This window comes from Pseudopipra pipra, chromosome 4, assembly GCF_036250125.1.
Source record: "Pseudopipra pipra isolate bDixPip1 chromosome 4, bDixPip1.hap1, whole genome shotgun sequence".
Classification (NCBI taxonomy): domain Eukaryota; kingdom Metazoa; phylum Chordata; class Aves; order Passeriformes; family Pipridae; genus Pseudopipra; species Pseudopipra pipra.
The window spans coordinates 48,810,294-48,825,583 of record NC_087552.1 but is presented as its reverse complement, the minus strand read 5'-3'; the positions used below and the strand labels follow the sequence as shown (position 1 = coordinate 48,825,583).

The window sequence follows — 15,290 nt, the reverse complement described above, 5'->3', positions numbered from 1 at the left end:
TGTTGTAAAACTCTATTTTTAACTGAAATAGGTAAAACACTTTGGGGGAGACAAAGAAAAAAATTGTCTATTAATCTTGATGACCTAAAGTAATATCACAGTTCATGTGTTCCTATTTTAGAAACAGAAGCTGCATTTGTCACCTATTTACAAATGGGTCTCCCTCTCACACTCATAGCGATGGAAGAGAAAATACATGGGAATATTGTTGCTGTATGGATGTGGAAATCCTGTTTTGCTACGTCATGATAGGTCTTAGTCAAGAACCACCTACATCCAGCCCTGCATTTCACAGGCATTTTTTGTCGTATCACAGTGCTGCAGAGCAGAGCTCAAATTTCTTCCTCAGATAATTAATTGTTGACATTGACATGGATATGTTTAAGTTTGGACAAAGGACTTGAGGAAATTCTTGATGATTAGGTCAATTATAAAATCTATACTTAAATCCCTTTTACGTGGGCAGAATGCATGTAGTATTAGCACATCAACAAAATTAGTGCTGTAATTTTGACAGTATGCTAGAGAAATAACATACACAGGGAAAAGAAAGATCCACTTGCCTGGTGGGTGTTGCTGCCTGGATTACGTATGGAATTAAACTGTTTCATGTGCATTCGAACTCTTGTAATATCCCTGAGGGACTGAAAGATACTGTCCACTGCATCTGTGGCTTTCTGAGATGTCAGGTTCAGTAAGGAGTCACAGCCTAAAGAAATAAACAAACACGCAGTTCAGTGAGTGAAAAACTTTCACGTGTTTTGATAATAAGCAGTAAGAAAAGGATAATTGGGAGGGAATTTTTAATTAGTTTCATCATGTTATATTCCAGAAACTCAGGGGCTTGTTAGATAGCATGTCCTCAGCGTGGCACAAGCTAAGCAAGAAAACAAAAATCCTAGACAGCACGCAAAGTGAACAGCACCTCTTTAACATTTGTAACCTCAATCACACAGTATTTTCATTGGCATAGGGTATGTTTTGCTCTCCACAGCAAACAAAAGGGCCTATGCTAGCAGGCCCCAAAGAAGAGTCCCCCACTATGTGGAAAGGAGCCAGATGGTTTGCAGATCTCCTTGGGCAAAACAGTCATGAAGAGGGAAAGTGCTCCTCAGGCATCATACCTGGGCTCTCGCTGGCATCCTGCTGACTCCAAAGACATTTCCTACCTTTGCAACAAGAAATATGGGAAGAGTTTGTGCTAAATACAGCAGAAATGACAGCCACACATTGGAAAAGAGCTGTCTTACCACAAAAAAGCCTTTATCCCTCAAAGTGGCACAGTTACTACTTTTAATATATTTTATCAAAGCACTTCTGCTAAGGTATAATGCTTATCGCCCACTGAGGCCAAACTCCAATTACAGGATGATGTAAAAGGTCCCTCCAGGTGGCCAGGCAGTGCCTTGGCGAAGAGAAATTATTAGTCTTGACTCTATCCCCCTCACCATGGGACCTATATTGATTGCACAAAAGCATTGAAAAAATGCTTTCTCAGCTGATCTGCTGATAAGAATTATCCAAGTGAGAGATAAGTGGGTCACCCGCTATTTTTATTGCCTTGTCAACACAGCACTACTCCTTTTGACATCTCTGCTTGCCTCCTTCCCACTTGACTCCTTGTCCCTGTGGCAGCAGATCCATCAAAAAATAACCCTTCTTGCCACATGTGCACACCAACACACTAACTCCTGCTTATTGCTATTGTCTTCTCCAGGGATGCTGCTGTAGTGGCTTGTGTGTCCATCCTCCAGTTCCACAACTGATCCTGCACCAGCAAAACTCTATGTCTACGCAGAATCCTGCTGAGAGGACAGGGTCTCCCTGCAGGTCCAGTGCCTGCTGGCTTGCATTGTGCTGTGCCTGTGGAGCCTGACACTGAAAACAGGCATTGAAACTCTCAAGAAAGCACTTGGATTTTTGTGTAGGAGGACCCTGAACAAAATTTCCTCTACAACTGTAGAGGAAAGAATCCTTATACACTAAAGAAAAAATCTACAGGGAATTTTTAACAGCTAACCTGAATTACTCTTTCACATCTGTGCGATCTGCGCAGCAGAATATATATATTTAAAACATATATAACATATATGCATACACACACACACACTTATAGAGGTCTGAAACTATTCCTACAAGATGGTGATTAGACACTGAGGTTTCATTTGTCTTAATATTTTTTGTTGAGAAGCTCCAAGCTGGATCCCCAGATGGTGCAATAGAACAGATAAAATGACTGCTGCAGGGCTACATCAAACCAAGCTGCTGAGGATTTATGCCATTATAGCCCACAAAGCAATGAAATGAGCACGAACTGGACCTCAATGAGTTCCATGTTATAATTCTAAGGCAGACACAAATATTTTTGGACTTGAAATTAGTAAATTTTTTTAATGAGTGCAAAATAACTTAGAGGAATACTTTTGTTTAATGTATGTGAAAGATCTGCATGCTCTGATACTCTGACCAAAATTTGTTTCAAATCCACTTGTTACTTCTCACTTCTGGAACTGCAGTGCAGTTCTGGTCTGCGTCTGTAGCTGGAAGCCCTAGCAATGCTCCTCACCTTGCCTGGCCCAGCTTTTTGTTACTGGGTCATTCTTCTCTTGAGCAATTTCTTGGTGAAGTACAGCCTCTGTAACATTACTCATTACTTGAACCTCATTGCCAAGAAAATGCTGTCTGGAGCTTGGGCTTTTCTTCACAGCTTGTGCTGACACATCCATGGGCTGGAGGAGGTCATGAAATCACTCACCCTCACCATGTGTTTCTCAGGCCACATCATTTCATTAACCAACACAACAGGTGTGTAAGCCTTAGTGCGCTGGGCTGTGTTCAACTCTGCCTTCTGGCAACACAGAGTGTATCCTGAGGAGCACCAGAGCAGAGAGTGGCCCAATGTTTCCAGTCCCCACATTGGAGTGCGGTGGTGGACCCGGTTTGGGCCCCCAGGGGGGCACTGGAGCTGAAGATCCAGTCTGGCACCAGTTTAAGGCTGACCAGACAGAGGGAAAAGAGGTGTAATTTCAAAGGTTTCTCAAAAATGGCGCTTTCTTGGGACTTTTAATCAAGAAATATCATGTCCAGGGAAATTAAGGATCTCTTTTTCCAGCGGGACATCCAGTAATTCCTTTTTAAAATGTAAATTAAAGAATAAATTTTCTTTGCAATCCCTTATTGTTGAAATTAAAATCTCTGAAAGGTGCTGTCTACCTGTTGCACTGCAGTAGGGCTGTAGAGGGGAGCTGAGTTTCTTTTCAGCCTGGAGAACAACAGAAGCTTGTTCTGAACAAGTGGCAGGCTGCTACAAATCACCTCCCGTTCCCACCTTGCCCATGAATGGGGCTGTGCGGCATATGGAGAGCAGAACACAATCCCTCTTCTCTGCTCGCTTCATGCTACCAAGAAATCTGTTCCTTTTACAACAGTGAAGAGGTGGAATACATTAGCTGCTGCACAGCTCATGTGCTAATTAAAACAACTCTTCCTGTTACTGTTTTTTCTTGGGAAGTTAAATGCCATTTGGAGAGCATGCTTGAATGAATTCCTTTGAATCCCAAGCCCTATTATATATGGGAAAAGGTGTTTAAGTGAAATTTATGGATTTCCTGTCAGACTTGAAGAAGCCCAGGTATGGGAAAAAAAAAATCACCACTAACCTGTACAGGAGTAAAGATTTTAAAGCATATATCTGAGATCTTGATGGCATCCCAAGAAGAACACAACCTAGTTCTGAGATAAGTGGTGCCCAACCCCACTGATACTGCTTTTGTTCTGCTCCCATCCACTTGCACTGAATTTGAGGAAAACGAGACTGTCAGGAGCTGCATTCAGTGCCTACCAGGATGAGATACTGGCCCTTATTTTTTACCTACTTTTGAACTTTTTCATCAGAGAAAGTACATCTCCTCTTAAGCTACACATTTGCACAACCATTAGTACCACAACTAACCCATTCTCACAAGAAGCTTGGAAAAAGAAGAATGAATGGAGATGCTCTGCTCTACAGTATGGAGTGACCCAGAAACCAAACAGGACCGGTTTTTCTACTTATTTCTGAAACTGGAAGGAAGATGCTTTAAGAAGAGGACACAGACATTGTGAACTAATGAGATCTATAATTACAGAGTGGCACGTGACTGATTATTCCCCTCCTCCATCCAAATGTAACAAATGAGAACTACGGACCTGTCCTTAGTGTCCTGGTACATGGTCCAGGCATTATAAATAAACTCGTTCTTTCTCTAAAGCAGTATGATAATTATTAACACTTTGTGAAGGACTTTGATAATTCTGAGGGATCACACATGTAGGACTCCAAGGGCATTTCAGCACATATCTGATGTTTATTATATAGGGACACAACCTGTGAGCTCTGGAGCTCACTGGGAAGGGACAGCAAGAGCCAGTGATGTGCTTGGAAACGTTCTTGCCATCAAATCTTTGAACCCTCTTCTGGAAACCACTCTTTGGTGTGCAGGGGATGCACAGCCCACATGGCTAAGTACTTTGCTGGATCACAAGCTCTAAAGCTGCACATGTAAAAATCTGGCCACTTAACTGTGTGATTAAATATGGCTTTAAGAGCTACTTTTGGAGAGTAATTTTTTTTTTTTTTTAATTTTGGCCTTAATATCTGTCCTTTGGATGTTTCTATTTTACAGGAATATTTTATTGCCTTCTTCTTGCCAAAATCCAACAGCACAACATGTAATACCAACTTTTATGAAGTGCTGCAAGCTTAGTACTGCAGGTTCTCATGTTACATGAAATTAAACCTGTCAATTCAGCAAACAATTACAGTGGAAAACTAAGGCACTTACTAGAATAAATTGCATAAATTAATTGCAGGAATATAAGTTAGGCTCAGATGTGCTTTCTGAGGGAAATTATTGTAACAAATTCATTAGGGAACCATTCAGTTGCTCCCTCAAGTCGTCCATATCTTAATTAAAAACTCATAGATGTTAATAAAGCCATGGTAAATGCTCTGTAAGTCTAATAAGGCCTCCCAATAATGTTCCTGCAAGAACTCAGTAAAACTCCAGACTTTACTAAATACAGAGTTTTATGAACATACCACCCCAGGACTTATACAATCAAATGTCCTCAGCCTTCTGCAAATTATTCTCAGATACCCTCCTTTTGTCTTCAGACTGGTAGATGCACTGTGGCAAGGACAGTTTTTTTCCCATCAAGGACTTTCTTGCTTCTTGTGCAACAGCCAACACCTTTCAGTGATGCTATAAAGCTTCACCCTTGGATCTGCTGCCTCACACCTACTCCACAAGGTACTCTAAGAGGTACCACGTATGTGAAGGACAAACAATGTGTGGGGACAAGGGATGAGGTTCGTGTCCAGGTAGCAGCAGGTGAATCAGTAAGTACTACTGGTACCAGTATGGCACAGCCTCCTTAACCAGAAGAAGTCCATAGGAGTCTAGATGCTTTACCCACTCGGACTTGGAAGGGAACATCTGGAAAACATGGCAAGTTCTGTAAATGTCTTTATTTTTGTAAAACCTTTCTTCTTTATGTTGATTACAATGAATCACATTTTTAAACCAACAAAGTAAAATAAGCCTTTCAGTATTTTTGTTTGAATTTTCCATCTTTGTTTTACCTTGGACAATGGAAATGAATATGACCAATGTTTTTTGCATTCACAGTTCAATTTGTTTGTATATCCCTCAAACTGCCAACTCAGGCTAGCAGACATGATTGGAAAATGCTTTCTTCTGAAAACAACAGTCCAACTGAGTATTTTTAAAAATGCATGGAACTGTTTCAACTCATAGTTCTAAGAATGTCGGTAATGGAGAAAATGTCTTAAAGATATTTTCTTTCCCAATTAAAGTTCTTTCCCAATTTAAGTTCTGAGCCAAACCAGCACTCACAGTATCCTTAAACTAGTGAAGGCAGCTTTATACAATAATGTAAATGTATAGAAGCATAAGATGACAAAACTAATAGTTGTAATCTATTTATCAGCTACTGAAACAAAACAATATTTTAAAAAGGAAGACAAAAATAATGACATTCTAATGCTATGTGTAATTAATTATCTGTTCAAAAAAGCCTCTTCACCCAGCATGCTATAGCACAGGTGAAAAACCATCTGAAAACCAAAAAAGATAATGGGCACTTAGGCTGCATTCAATGGGCTATATTTAATGACAGAAAAAAATGATAGATTAGAATAACTGCAATTTTAATTTCCCCTCTCTTATTCAAATTAACAATTTCAGTACAACCCCTAAGTACCTTTTGCTTTAAATTCTCAATCATGCTCAGAATAATTCCCTTAAAAAGATGACATAGTTTATCTTCTAAAATTCAAATTAAACCATAAAAGCCAAAGCGCTAGAAGGTTGTTTTCCAAGGAAAGACTGGATGAAAAAGCTAAAACCTATAGGCCAGTCCTGTATTAATCCACACTGTTATGACAGTTTTGATGCTAAGAGTAGGCAGAAATCCACTGTAACGAGGTTATGAAGTTCATGGTAGTAAGAAATGGACCTGTCAGATAAACACAAATGTAATATTTGAAATTTAAGAATGAAAATCTGAGAAGTGACATACCAACCTTGACACACTTTATGCACTATTCAGCCAGCACCACATTAACCAACTGCAAGAGAAACTAAAGAAAGACTAAATGCCATGCTTAGTGTAATTATGACAGAACACAAAATGTATAACAATAAACTCTCTGATGTTTATCTATGACATTACAGTTTGTAGCCTAACTGCAATTTTAAAAGAAAAATATGTTGTTCAAGCTCACCATACCGACTCCTGAAATCCTGATTTCAGAAAGCATTCTGGCATGAAGTCCTACTGAAATTCATCCACAATACCCTCAGTCTTATATTAGCATTCCAGCTTGCCAGGAAAGAGAAATCCTACTACTCTACTGTTTCTACAGGTAGACAATTCATTTTTAAATAAAATATGTAAAGTGATTGTAACCAAAAGTAACATCCAGCATAAGTGGTCATCATGGTAATTCCTCTGGTGATTTTTAGTTCAAATTCCAATTTAGTATCCTACAGGTCTGCCTTTTTCAAAACACAATTTGCTAACACTGTCAATGATACCTATATTCACAGTATATGTCAATCACACCAAAGATGAATATTTCCATTTCGTGCCTAAACTTCCAACAAAATTTGGAAAGTTTGTGGCCATGAAGTGGTAGATGGGTGATCTTGTAAATCACCATCCTGCAGCTCAGACACAAGCTCAGCCCTGAAATTAGGAAGCTGAGGCCTTCACACTGGCATCAAACGTTTTAGGGGGACGACACCACTTTTGCATGGAGTCCTACTGAGCTCAGTGCAGCCTCTGAGTGATGGTACTCTCCTGCACGCATTTAATTGCTGACTCACTCACACTTATGCCCATGTCCCCACTGGAAATAGTAATATTTGCTTTCACCTACTTGGTCATCTCTTCCAAGTCTCAGTCCCTTTGGACTGAGCTGACATGCACCCATAGGACTTCTGACTTAGCCAGCTACATGAGATACTGCTACTGCCTAAATAAAATCCTAACTCCAGGCTCAGTTTGGAGCAGGTTTGCTGATGGCAACAAGGACAACTTATTGTGGCCTGCCGAAAAAAGCTGACTAGAAGAGAAAGTCAAGTGGCACATCTCTCAGGGACTACAGGTATTAGGAGGACAAAGGAAGGGTTCCCCTTCTTCTATAGTATCAAGCACTGCCAGTGCATTAGAAAGAACAATTTCCTGCCTGGCAGATAGCACAAGACCTTCTCTCATCATTCCATCAGTAGCACAAGATCCATGACATGCTGTGCCTCCCCAAATGTAGCACAAAGCTGCCTATGGTGTGAAAATATTTATGATGCTGAAAAGCAGAGAAACATGGTTTGTGGTGCTCTGCTGGAGACCAGGGGTTGTACTGGGAAAGAACCATATTATACTTTTTTTTTTGTTCCTCATGCTATTTCTCCTGAAAATGGACATTAACACTGGACACCAAGGTGGAATATGAGGATAAAACAGGATAAGGGCAAAACAGCTGTTCTTTTATCCTGCAAGTGAGGATAATTGAAGCATAACAATTTTCAGAGAATAAACAGAAATATTTATGGTAAAGGACTTCATCGCATAACACAAAGAAAAACTTTTTACAACATAATATTGATGGTAACAGCCATAATTCTCCACACCGAAATGAGAAAATCTACTTTAATGGCAACCTGCCACATTGCAGGCCATACGTGACGGGGTCAAAAGGACTAGAAACAGGAACACTGAAAATTTCTGCATTCACACCATTCACTTGTCCCTCACTGGAGTAATTTTGTTTTTCTACTGTCAGTGGTACCATGCACACAAAGAAAGGGTTACATCTCCCTGGTGCCCTGGCCTCACTGAGGGACACCTCCAGCAAGGGGCTGAAGCTGTAGGAGAGCTGCAAAGAAGCTGTGTGTGAGGCCCCTGGTTGGTCACATGTGCTACCTAGGCCAGGTGTGTATACAGGGCACAGATGTGGATATTAGAATGCTTTTTTGTATTTAGGTAAAAAGGTACATGATAATTTAGCCTACAGCACATGTGACTATGTTATTTGGAATAAGCATTATGTCTCTGATAAGATTAGGAAGACCATATTTTGCAGAGGCATTTGCTCTTCATGAATCTCATGGAAATATTTAAGCAAAATCGGTATTGCATTTGGAGTCGGAAATAAACCAGGAGAGGTCTTGGTAAATTTCTCTCTTCAGCTTCAGTTTAAGTGGTTGTTTATATTTTTCATCACCTGCTGGAAAACTATTTTGTTTTAAATCATTGCTGACTCAAAAGATGACTCCTCTTTTTTTGGCAGTATTTCACATCTCAGTGAGGATAGCATCCTATAAAAAGGACCTTCACAGAGATTTTTTTCTTCATGAAAGCAAAAATGATTTAAAAGTCGTTCTATGTTCATCTACTTATAATCCACTGAAACCGCACTGCACTTTGCAGAGATCCTAAGAGCACAGTCCAGTCCAAACACCTAAAAATCTGTGGATGAACAAGGAAAGGCAAGCCAGTAAAAAGCATGGGCAGAAAGAACAATAATAATGCAAAAAAAAATGCAAGTTAGAAAGAAAGCACAGCATGAATTATCCCATTTTATGTTAATTTCTTAATTGAAACTACTGTTATAGAGGAGACAAGACATAGGCAGCATAAAGCATACTTTGGGTGAAAAGCAAAATAAAAGAAGTGACACTGTAGAAAGGATCCAAAGAGAAGAGAAGGAACTCAACTACAGGAAGATGGACCAACATGGTGCTAATTTTTTCCAAAGGACGAACACCACCATGTGCCAAAGGACCAACGCCCCTTCCTCTGAGTACATGGCCACTACCAAGGCATGGCAGATCCCTGACTATCAATAACATAAAATTACACAATTTATGCTAATTTTTATTCTTTTTGTTGTTCTATTAACTGTAAAGCACACTGTAGTGCAGATGTCAAGTATCAGTCAATGAAGAAAATGATCAGCGGTGCAAGGCTCAAGTTCATGTACAGAGGCAGGAAATATCCCAGATGATTAAGTGGAATGTACTCATATTCACAAAACAGATAATAATTCATAATATGTCCAATAGATAAAAAAATATGCTGGCAGAGGTCTCAGTTTAGCAGAAAACATGAACACATATTCAACTTAGAAGGCGTGACAGGATGGATTTAGGGCAGTGGTTAAGTGCTTTGTTGAATTAGGGTTAAACTCTCTAGTTTAAATTCAGAAAGAATTGTGCTATTTTAATTAAGAAACAATTGAATGGCTTGTGGAATTGGTCTAGAATGTTTCTTAAACACTCAAGAATTAGGATTTTTTTGTCTTTAAAACAAATTGAAAACGTTGTGTGCGTTGATGAAAACACAGCTTTTAAAAGGGCCTTGAAGAAACAGTAACTGACAGAAAGTGCCTGCTATCTGTACTCATTTGCATTTAGTATAAATTGTTAATGTTTTCAGGAAAGAGAAATAATGAAAAACACTAGTAATCTTGCAGTCAAGTTTCAACATCTGTTTATTTATTGTGACCAAAAGAACAAGGATAACATGATTTACTCTTCAAGCACATGGCAGAAGCATAGGGATTTTTTTCTTTAAATTGTGCCTGCCTAAGAATTAAAGAAGACATGCAATTTCAGGATCAACTGGATTTTTTTCTTGTTGATGTTGTTTAGGAGACAAAGACATTAAGTGCAAGCAGCCAGTCAAATCTGACGGGCTGGCAGTTTTGCCATGAGGCTGATCTGTGGCAATCCAGTGCTGTTCACTACCCTGGGACTGGGCAGGTGCAGGGTGCTCGTACAGTGCCAGTTGTATAACTGCAATATAAACATTTATATATCTAAGCCAGTAGGTACTCAAATGATCAGCAGACACAGATGCGCTTCCATGGATATGTACCACATGTAATGAAGCCTGTGGAGGAGAGGAGGACAGTCCCCAGACTCCTACTACAACCATGTTTCATTTCAGATGGGGAAAATACTGACTAATTCTGCTTCAGAGTTTACATGGAAGCATGTTACTGAATAACAGAAGGCCATTCTAAAAACCTTTCCCTGTGCCATCGCTGTTTTGTGGACACCCTTCACTCATTCCTTCTCATTCCTCCTGCCATGAGAAGACACCACACACACAGAAGGTGCTGCAGAGGACATGCACAGTAGAGTGACTGAGTCCTACTCAGTGTTCCCACCAGAGCAGCCTTAATGTGCATCACTTCCACCCTCCCAACAGTGATGTGTGGCAGTGCTAGCAAGCCATGGGGCTCAGCAGCAGCAAATGTCACCTTGAAACTGAATCACTGTGGAGTAAGAAAATGTTTACATTTCCAAGTAATAAAAAATATTAAAGGAGAAAGCTTCCCCATACACTTTATTACTAAGAGGTTTTTTTCTCAGATAACCAGTGTTGTTTACTGAAGATTCTGTGCAACATTACAGTCTTGGCCAATGTCATGGTGATGTTCCATGTCATTTTATTCGAGAAGTTTTTACCATCCCCAGATGTAAAATCATAACAGCTTCCATTATCTGTGATGTAATAATGTCTTACTTTCCTCATATTTGGGACCTTTCTCTCTTTTTTTTTTTTACTGTATTTTTATTTTTACATGAAAGGATTAGAAATTACACTATTCTATTTCCTTTCTTCACTGGGGCAGAACAGCCTCAATAACTGCATAAAACCTGAAGGTAGAGCCTGGAAATTATTTAAGAGCAGTCTTTGTGCCATAAGAAGACTGCAGAAGGCAGCACCAAGCTCAAGCTCCTGGATCAAGCTCAATTTGTACTGCGGTGCAGCAACACACTATTTTCAGCCCCCAGGAAAAGCACCATCTCACAAGGATGATGCTTCACCCAAACTGACCAGGTTTGCCCATGGCAAGACTGGAATGCTGCATTTTCTGGGCACAGCTGTACTGCTTCCAGTTTCTGAACTGATGGGACTCATCCAGCTGTCCCCGCACAGAGCACTCAGCAAGCAATGATCCCTCTGCATTAGGTGGAATATCATGTTTAAGCTTCTACCCTGATCTCCCAGTCTTGAATTGTCTTATCACATCTTACTGTAACTCTGGGCACTCCCAGGAGTTTAATTAGGCCTTTTGTTGCTCAGAACATCACTTTTTTTGATTATTGGCCATTTAAAAATATTCTGAAGTGTGATTAATCTCTAACAATTAGCCATCTGAAAAACAGAAATCTAGTCCACACTCATTATCTCATCCCAGGAAATCTCCTGGAAAGGCCAATCTATCTGCATTGACTATAGGTAGGCTCTAGAAAGTTTCACCTGCTAACACCAAATTCTGTGAAATAATTCCCACTTTCAACCAAAGGCCGAAGTCATTAACGTGGAATAAACTAAAGCAATATAAATCTGAGATAAGAAAAAAGAAAAAGGATTAATCTGTAGACCAGAAGAACTATGACAAGCATAATAAGGCATGTGTTGTTCCTCTAAAGAACAACTATGAATAGATGCTACCATCAGCCTCCAGCGCATTTAAAGTCAGAAACGCTTACTCTGCAGATAAAAATAAACTGTTCTACTTTCTGCTTCCACCAACACTACAGAATGGAAAAAGTACAGAGACATCAGCTAGAATATATCTTATCCTGGGAATGGTAAACGGAATGCAATCCAATCCATTTGTGAGGAGTCTTTAATATGTATAATACCTGCCTAATTTATTTGGGTTTTTTAATATGGTCTTTTTCACAGCTCCTCCAGAGTGCTGCACCAAAGTCAAAATTCAGGGTCTGGCCTTTGCAAAGATTGCCTCAAACAACTCTTGTAAACAAAGTGAAGGCAGAATGAGAACATCTCTAACCAAAATCCTGACAGAACAGAAAAGCAGTAGGATCCAAGGCTCCAATGTGTGCAGCCAAAATGGACACAGGTTGGTTTAAAAATCTGAGAGTGTTTTCACAGAGATAGAAGCTGGAGAAATGTATTTGCAGTTGTAAATTGAGCAAATTTGATGTGAGTCACAATGGCTGTAAATATGCAACCCCCACAGAGCTGTTTGCAAGTCGTTTTTCTGCACATCCCCACTTGTATTCAATTGAAGATTGAATAAATGAGTAACTGCAGAACACCAAATACAGTAAATAAATGTAAGGAAAGAGGAAAAATGACACAGGCAACTACGATCTAGTCACTTGCCTTTCAAATAGGCATAAAAGTTCAAGCAGATTTTGAAAAGAAAAAACAAGTGCTAAAAATGAATGAGGAAGGAGGATAAAAGCTGACAAATTCAGGTGATAACCAGACCTGCCACACATATTTCTGAGTGAGAAAACTGACTGTTCATCTGACAGAAGTCTGGTAGATGACTATTCTGATTTCAGTGAAACATTTGATACAATGCCACCTGGAGAATTAGCCTGGAGTGGAGAGATGGGACTTAATAAAAGAAATGTAAGGAACAGGCTAAAGAAGAGATAATGATGGCCTGGGATAGACAGTCCTAGCAACAATCCTTGAGGACTGGCCTTACTATGTTTATTGATGACTTCTGCACAAAAAGTAGGAGTGTTGATGACAAAACTATGAGGTACTGTCAAAGGTAGTAGGAGTCTGAAATATACAACATATAAGTCCTGAAGCAAGAGAAATGAGAGAAATGAGACAAAGGAAATGAGCACACAATACAAAATGAGACAAACCTCACCAAGGCCATCAACTTAGTGGGCAATAATAGGAAATCTCTCCATCAGCTGGGACTCTGCAATCAAAAACAACAGGAAGAAAAGAATCTAGGCAGTATTAGTTGATTCTAGGAGTGACTCTGGGCTACTAGCACTGTATGAGACATGCAAACTCATCAGATAAGGTACTTCCTGTAGATACACAGACATGTTAGTTCTGTCTTAAAAATGGTAAAACCGCAACAGAAACAATTCTGGTCACTGGTGTTCGAGACACTTGAATTCAAACTGCAACAGACCTAAAGAAGATATGTGAGCATGACTACAGAAATAAGAAATCATTTTTATCAGAAAAAATGGGGCTTGTTCAGCTCAGCAACAGGTAAATTGAAGATATGTAAGCTAGAAAGTAGAAAAAGTATCCAATCACCAAAGGAACAAGGTCTTGAAAAAGCTTTTGTGTGAGAGTAGCTGGATGCAGCTGGAAATAAAAGCAGTTTCAAGACAGATTTTGATAAGTTTATAAATGAGATTATATGATATGTTTGCCTGGGAAGGAGCAGGGGGTCTGGTTTGGTGGTGAGGGAAGCACTTCCTTGCTCTGTCTTTCTGCATACACCGGCGATCATTTAAAACAATTTTTTGTATTTCAGAGATTTAATATCACATCTAGGAGAAAAACCATACAATTGCTCAAATTCTCTATAAATGTTCCCGTAAATGCTAATGTAGGATTTTGACTATTAAAAGTGCAGCAATGTTTGGCAGCCTTTTTGAAAGCCTGGTTCAGTCTAGCTGCAGGCTGCCGGTGACCAGCTTCACCAGGCACATTTTTCTGCCCTGACAAATAGCTCAGTGGATAGCTATGGGGCAGCTGTCTGAGAGGTTTACAACCCACTAATGACAAAGTGCTCAAAGCTGGGAATCAGTCTCTAATAGAAATGAAAATATTTTTCCTCTCAGAAAGTTATTACAATTCTCCTTCCTTCTCTCAAAACATAAATTTTGAGTAAGTTGCCTAGCCATCAGAAAAGACTGGTAGGAATAGGAAAGCTATCAGAGAACACATGTGTAACTCTTTAACTTCCCTAATAAACCAAACTGCTTCTGCATTGAAGAAGTGTGGAAATGTCATGAGAGAGACAAAGTAATAAAATAGCCAAGGCTGAAAGGAAAGCAGAAAGCTAGAAAATAGTTGTATGTGATATGTTTCTAAAAGGCAGGAGAAGCAAGAGGTTTTGTGGTGTACATGGGCTAGCAAATGGGATTCTGTAGGATCTGCAATTTATTCTTGCAGTGAAGGACTTGCATCATGTATTTCTAGGCAGCATGGCAAGGCAAATTCCCTGCCTTACTATTAGAAAGCTTAGATGAATGGAGAGAAGGATGAAGCAGGGGATGTGTCTCTTAAAAAGTATATTTTAAATACCTTCTGCTGCCTGTACTCCAGAGAAAGAACAGGGAAGTGGCATTTAGCAATTGCCTCATTCTACAGCCAGGGACATGCATTTTCTTGCTCCTCTGAAAGTCTGCTCCAGTTTGGGTGAGCTGTAAACCTCTGAAAGATCATTGCTCACACATGCTCAGCTAAGCCTTGCTGGTTTTTCACCATTAAGATGTCTGAGGATGCTCTTGCCAAACATATTCCAGTCTTTCACAGGACATAGTGCTAACAGAGCAGTCCATCCATCATCGTTAAAGGGCAGCAAGCTGTGATCTGTTACTTCCCAGCCTCTAACTGATCAGACAGCAAAAATTGTGTCATTTTCACAAAACACTGCGAGCCTGCCCCATTTCCTAGGCTTTACCCAGGCCAAGGCTGCTCAGCCACTGCGGTGGTGCCATGGGGTTAGCAGCTCCACTGCTGCAGCATGGAGCAGACTACCAAGGGTGCCCAGGCAATGATGGGGCTCTGTCAAAAGATAAAGTCGGTATTGAAAATGAGTTGTAGAAAGATAATTTTTTGGTTTACATGTTTAGTAAGCTGTTAAACTACAGAGAATCTAACAAAAAACCAACTATGATTGTCAATAAATTTGTGATGCTGACACCTATTTATTTTATTAAACCTATTCCTTGCCAGGTTAGCTC

General features: G+C 39.8%; 2 protein-coding genes across 2 annotated transcripts in view; both read right to left on the bottom strand.

The window, feature by feature from the left end:
* Positions 1-15,290, bottom strand: part of CHIC2 (cysteine rich hydrophobic domain 2) — a 515,980-nt gene that overhangs the window by 31,233 nt on the left and 469,457 nt on the right. The window lies entirely within an intron of this gene.
* Positions 1-15,290, bottom strand: part of SCFD2 (sec1 family domain containing 2) — a 190,626-nt gene that overhangs the window by 14,821 nt on the left and 160,515 nt on the right. The window contains exon 6 of the mRNA XM_064653959.1: positions 564-709. Within this exon, the coding sequence (XP_064510029.1) occupies positions 564-709 (146 nt within the window). The remainder of the gene's footprint in view (positions 1-563; positions 710-15,290) is intronic.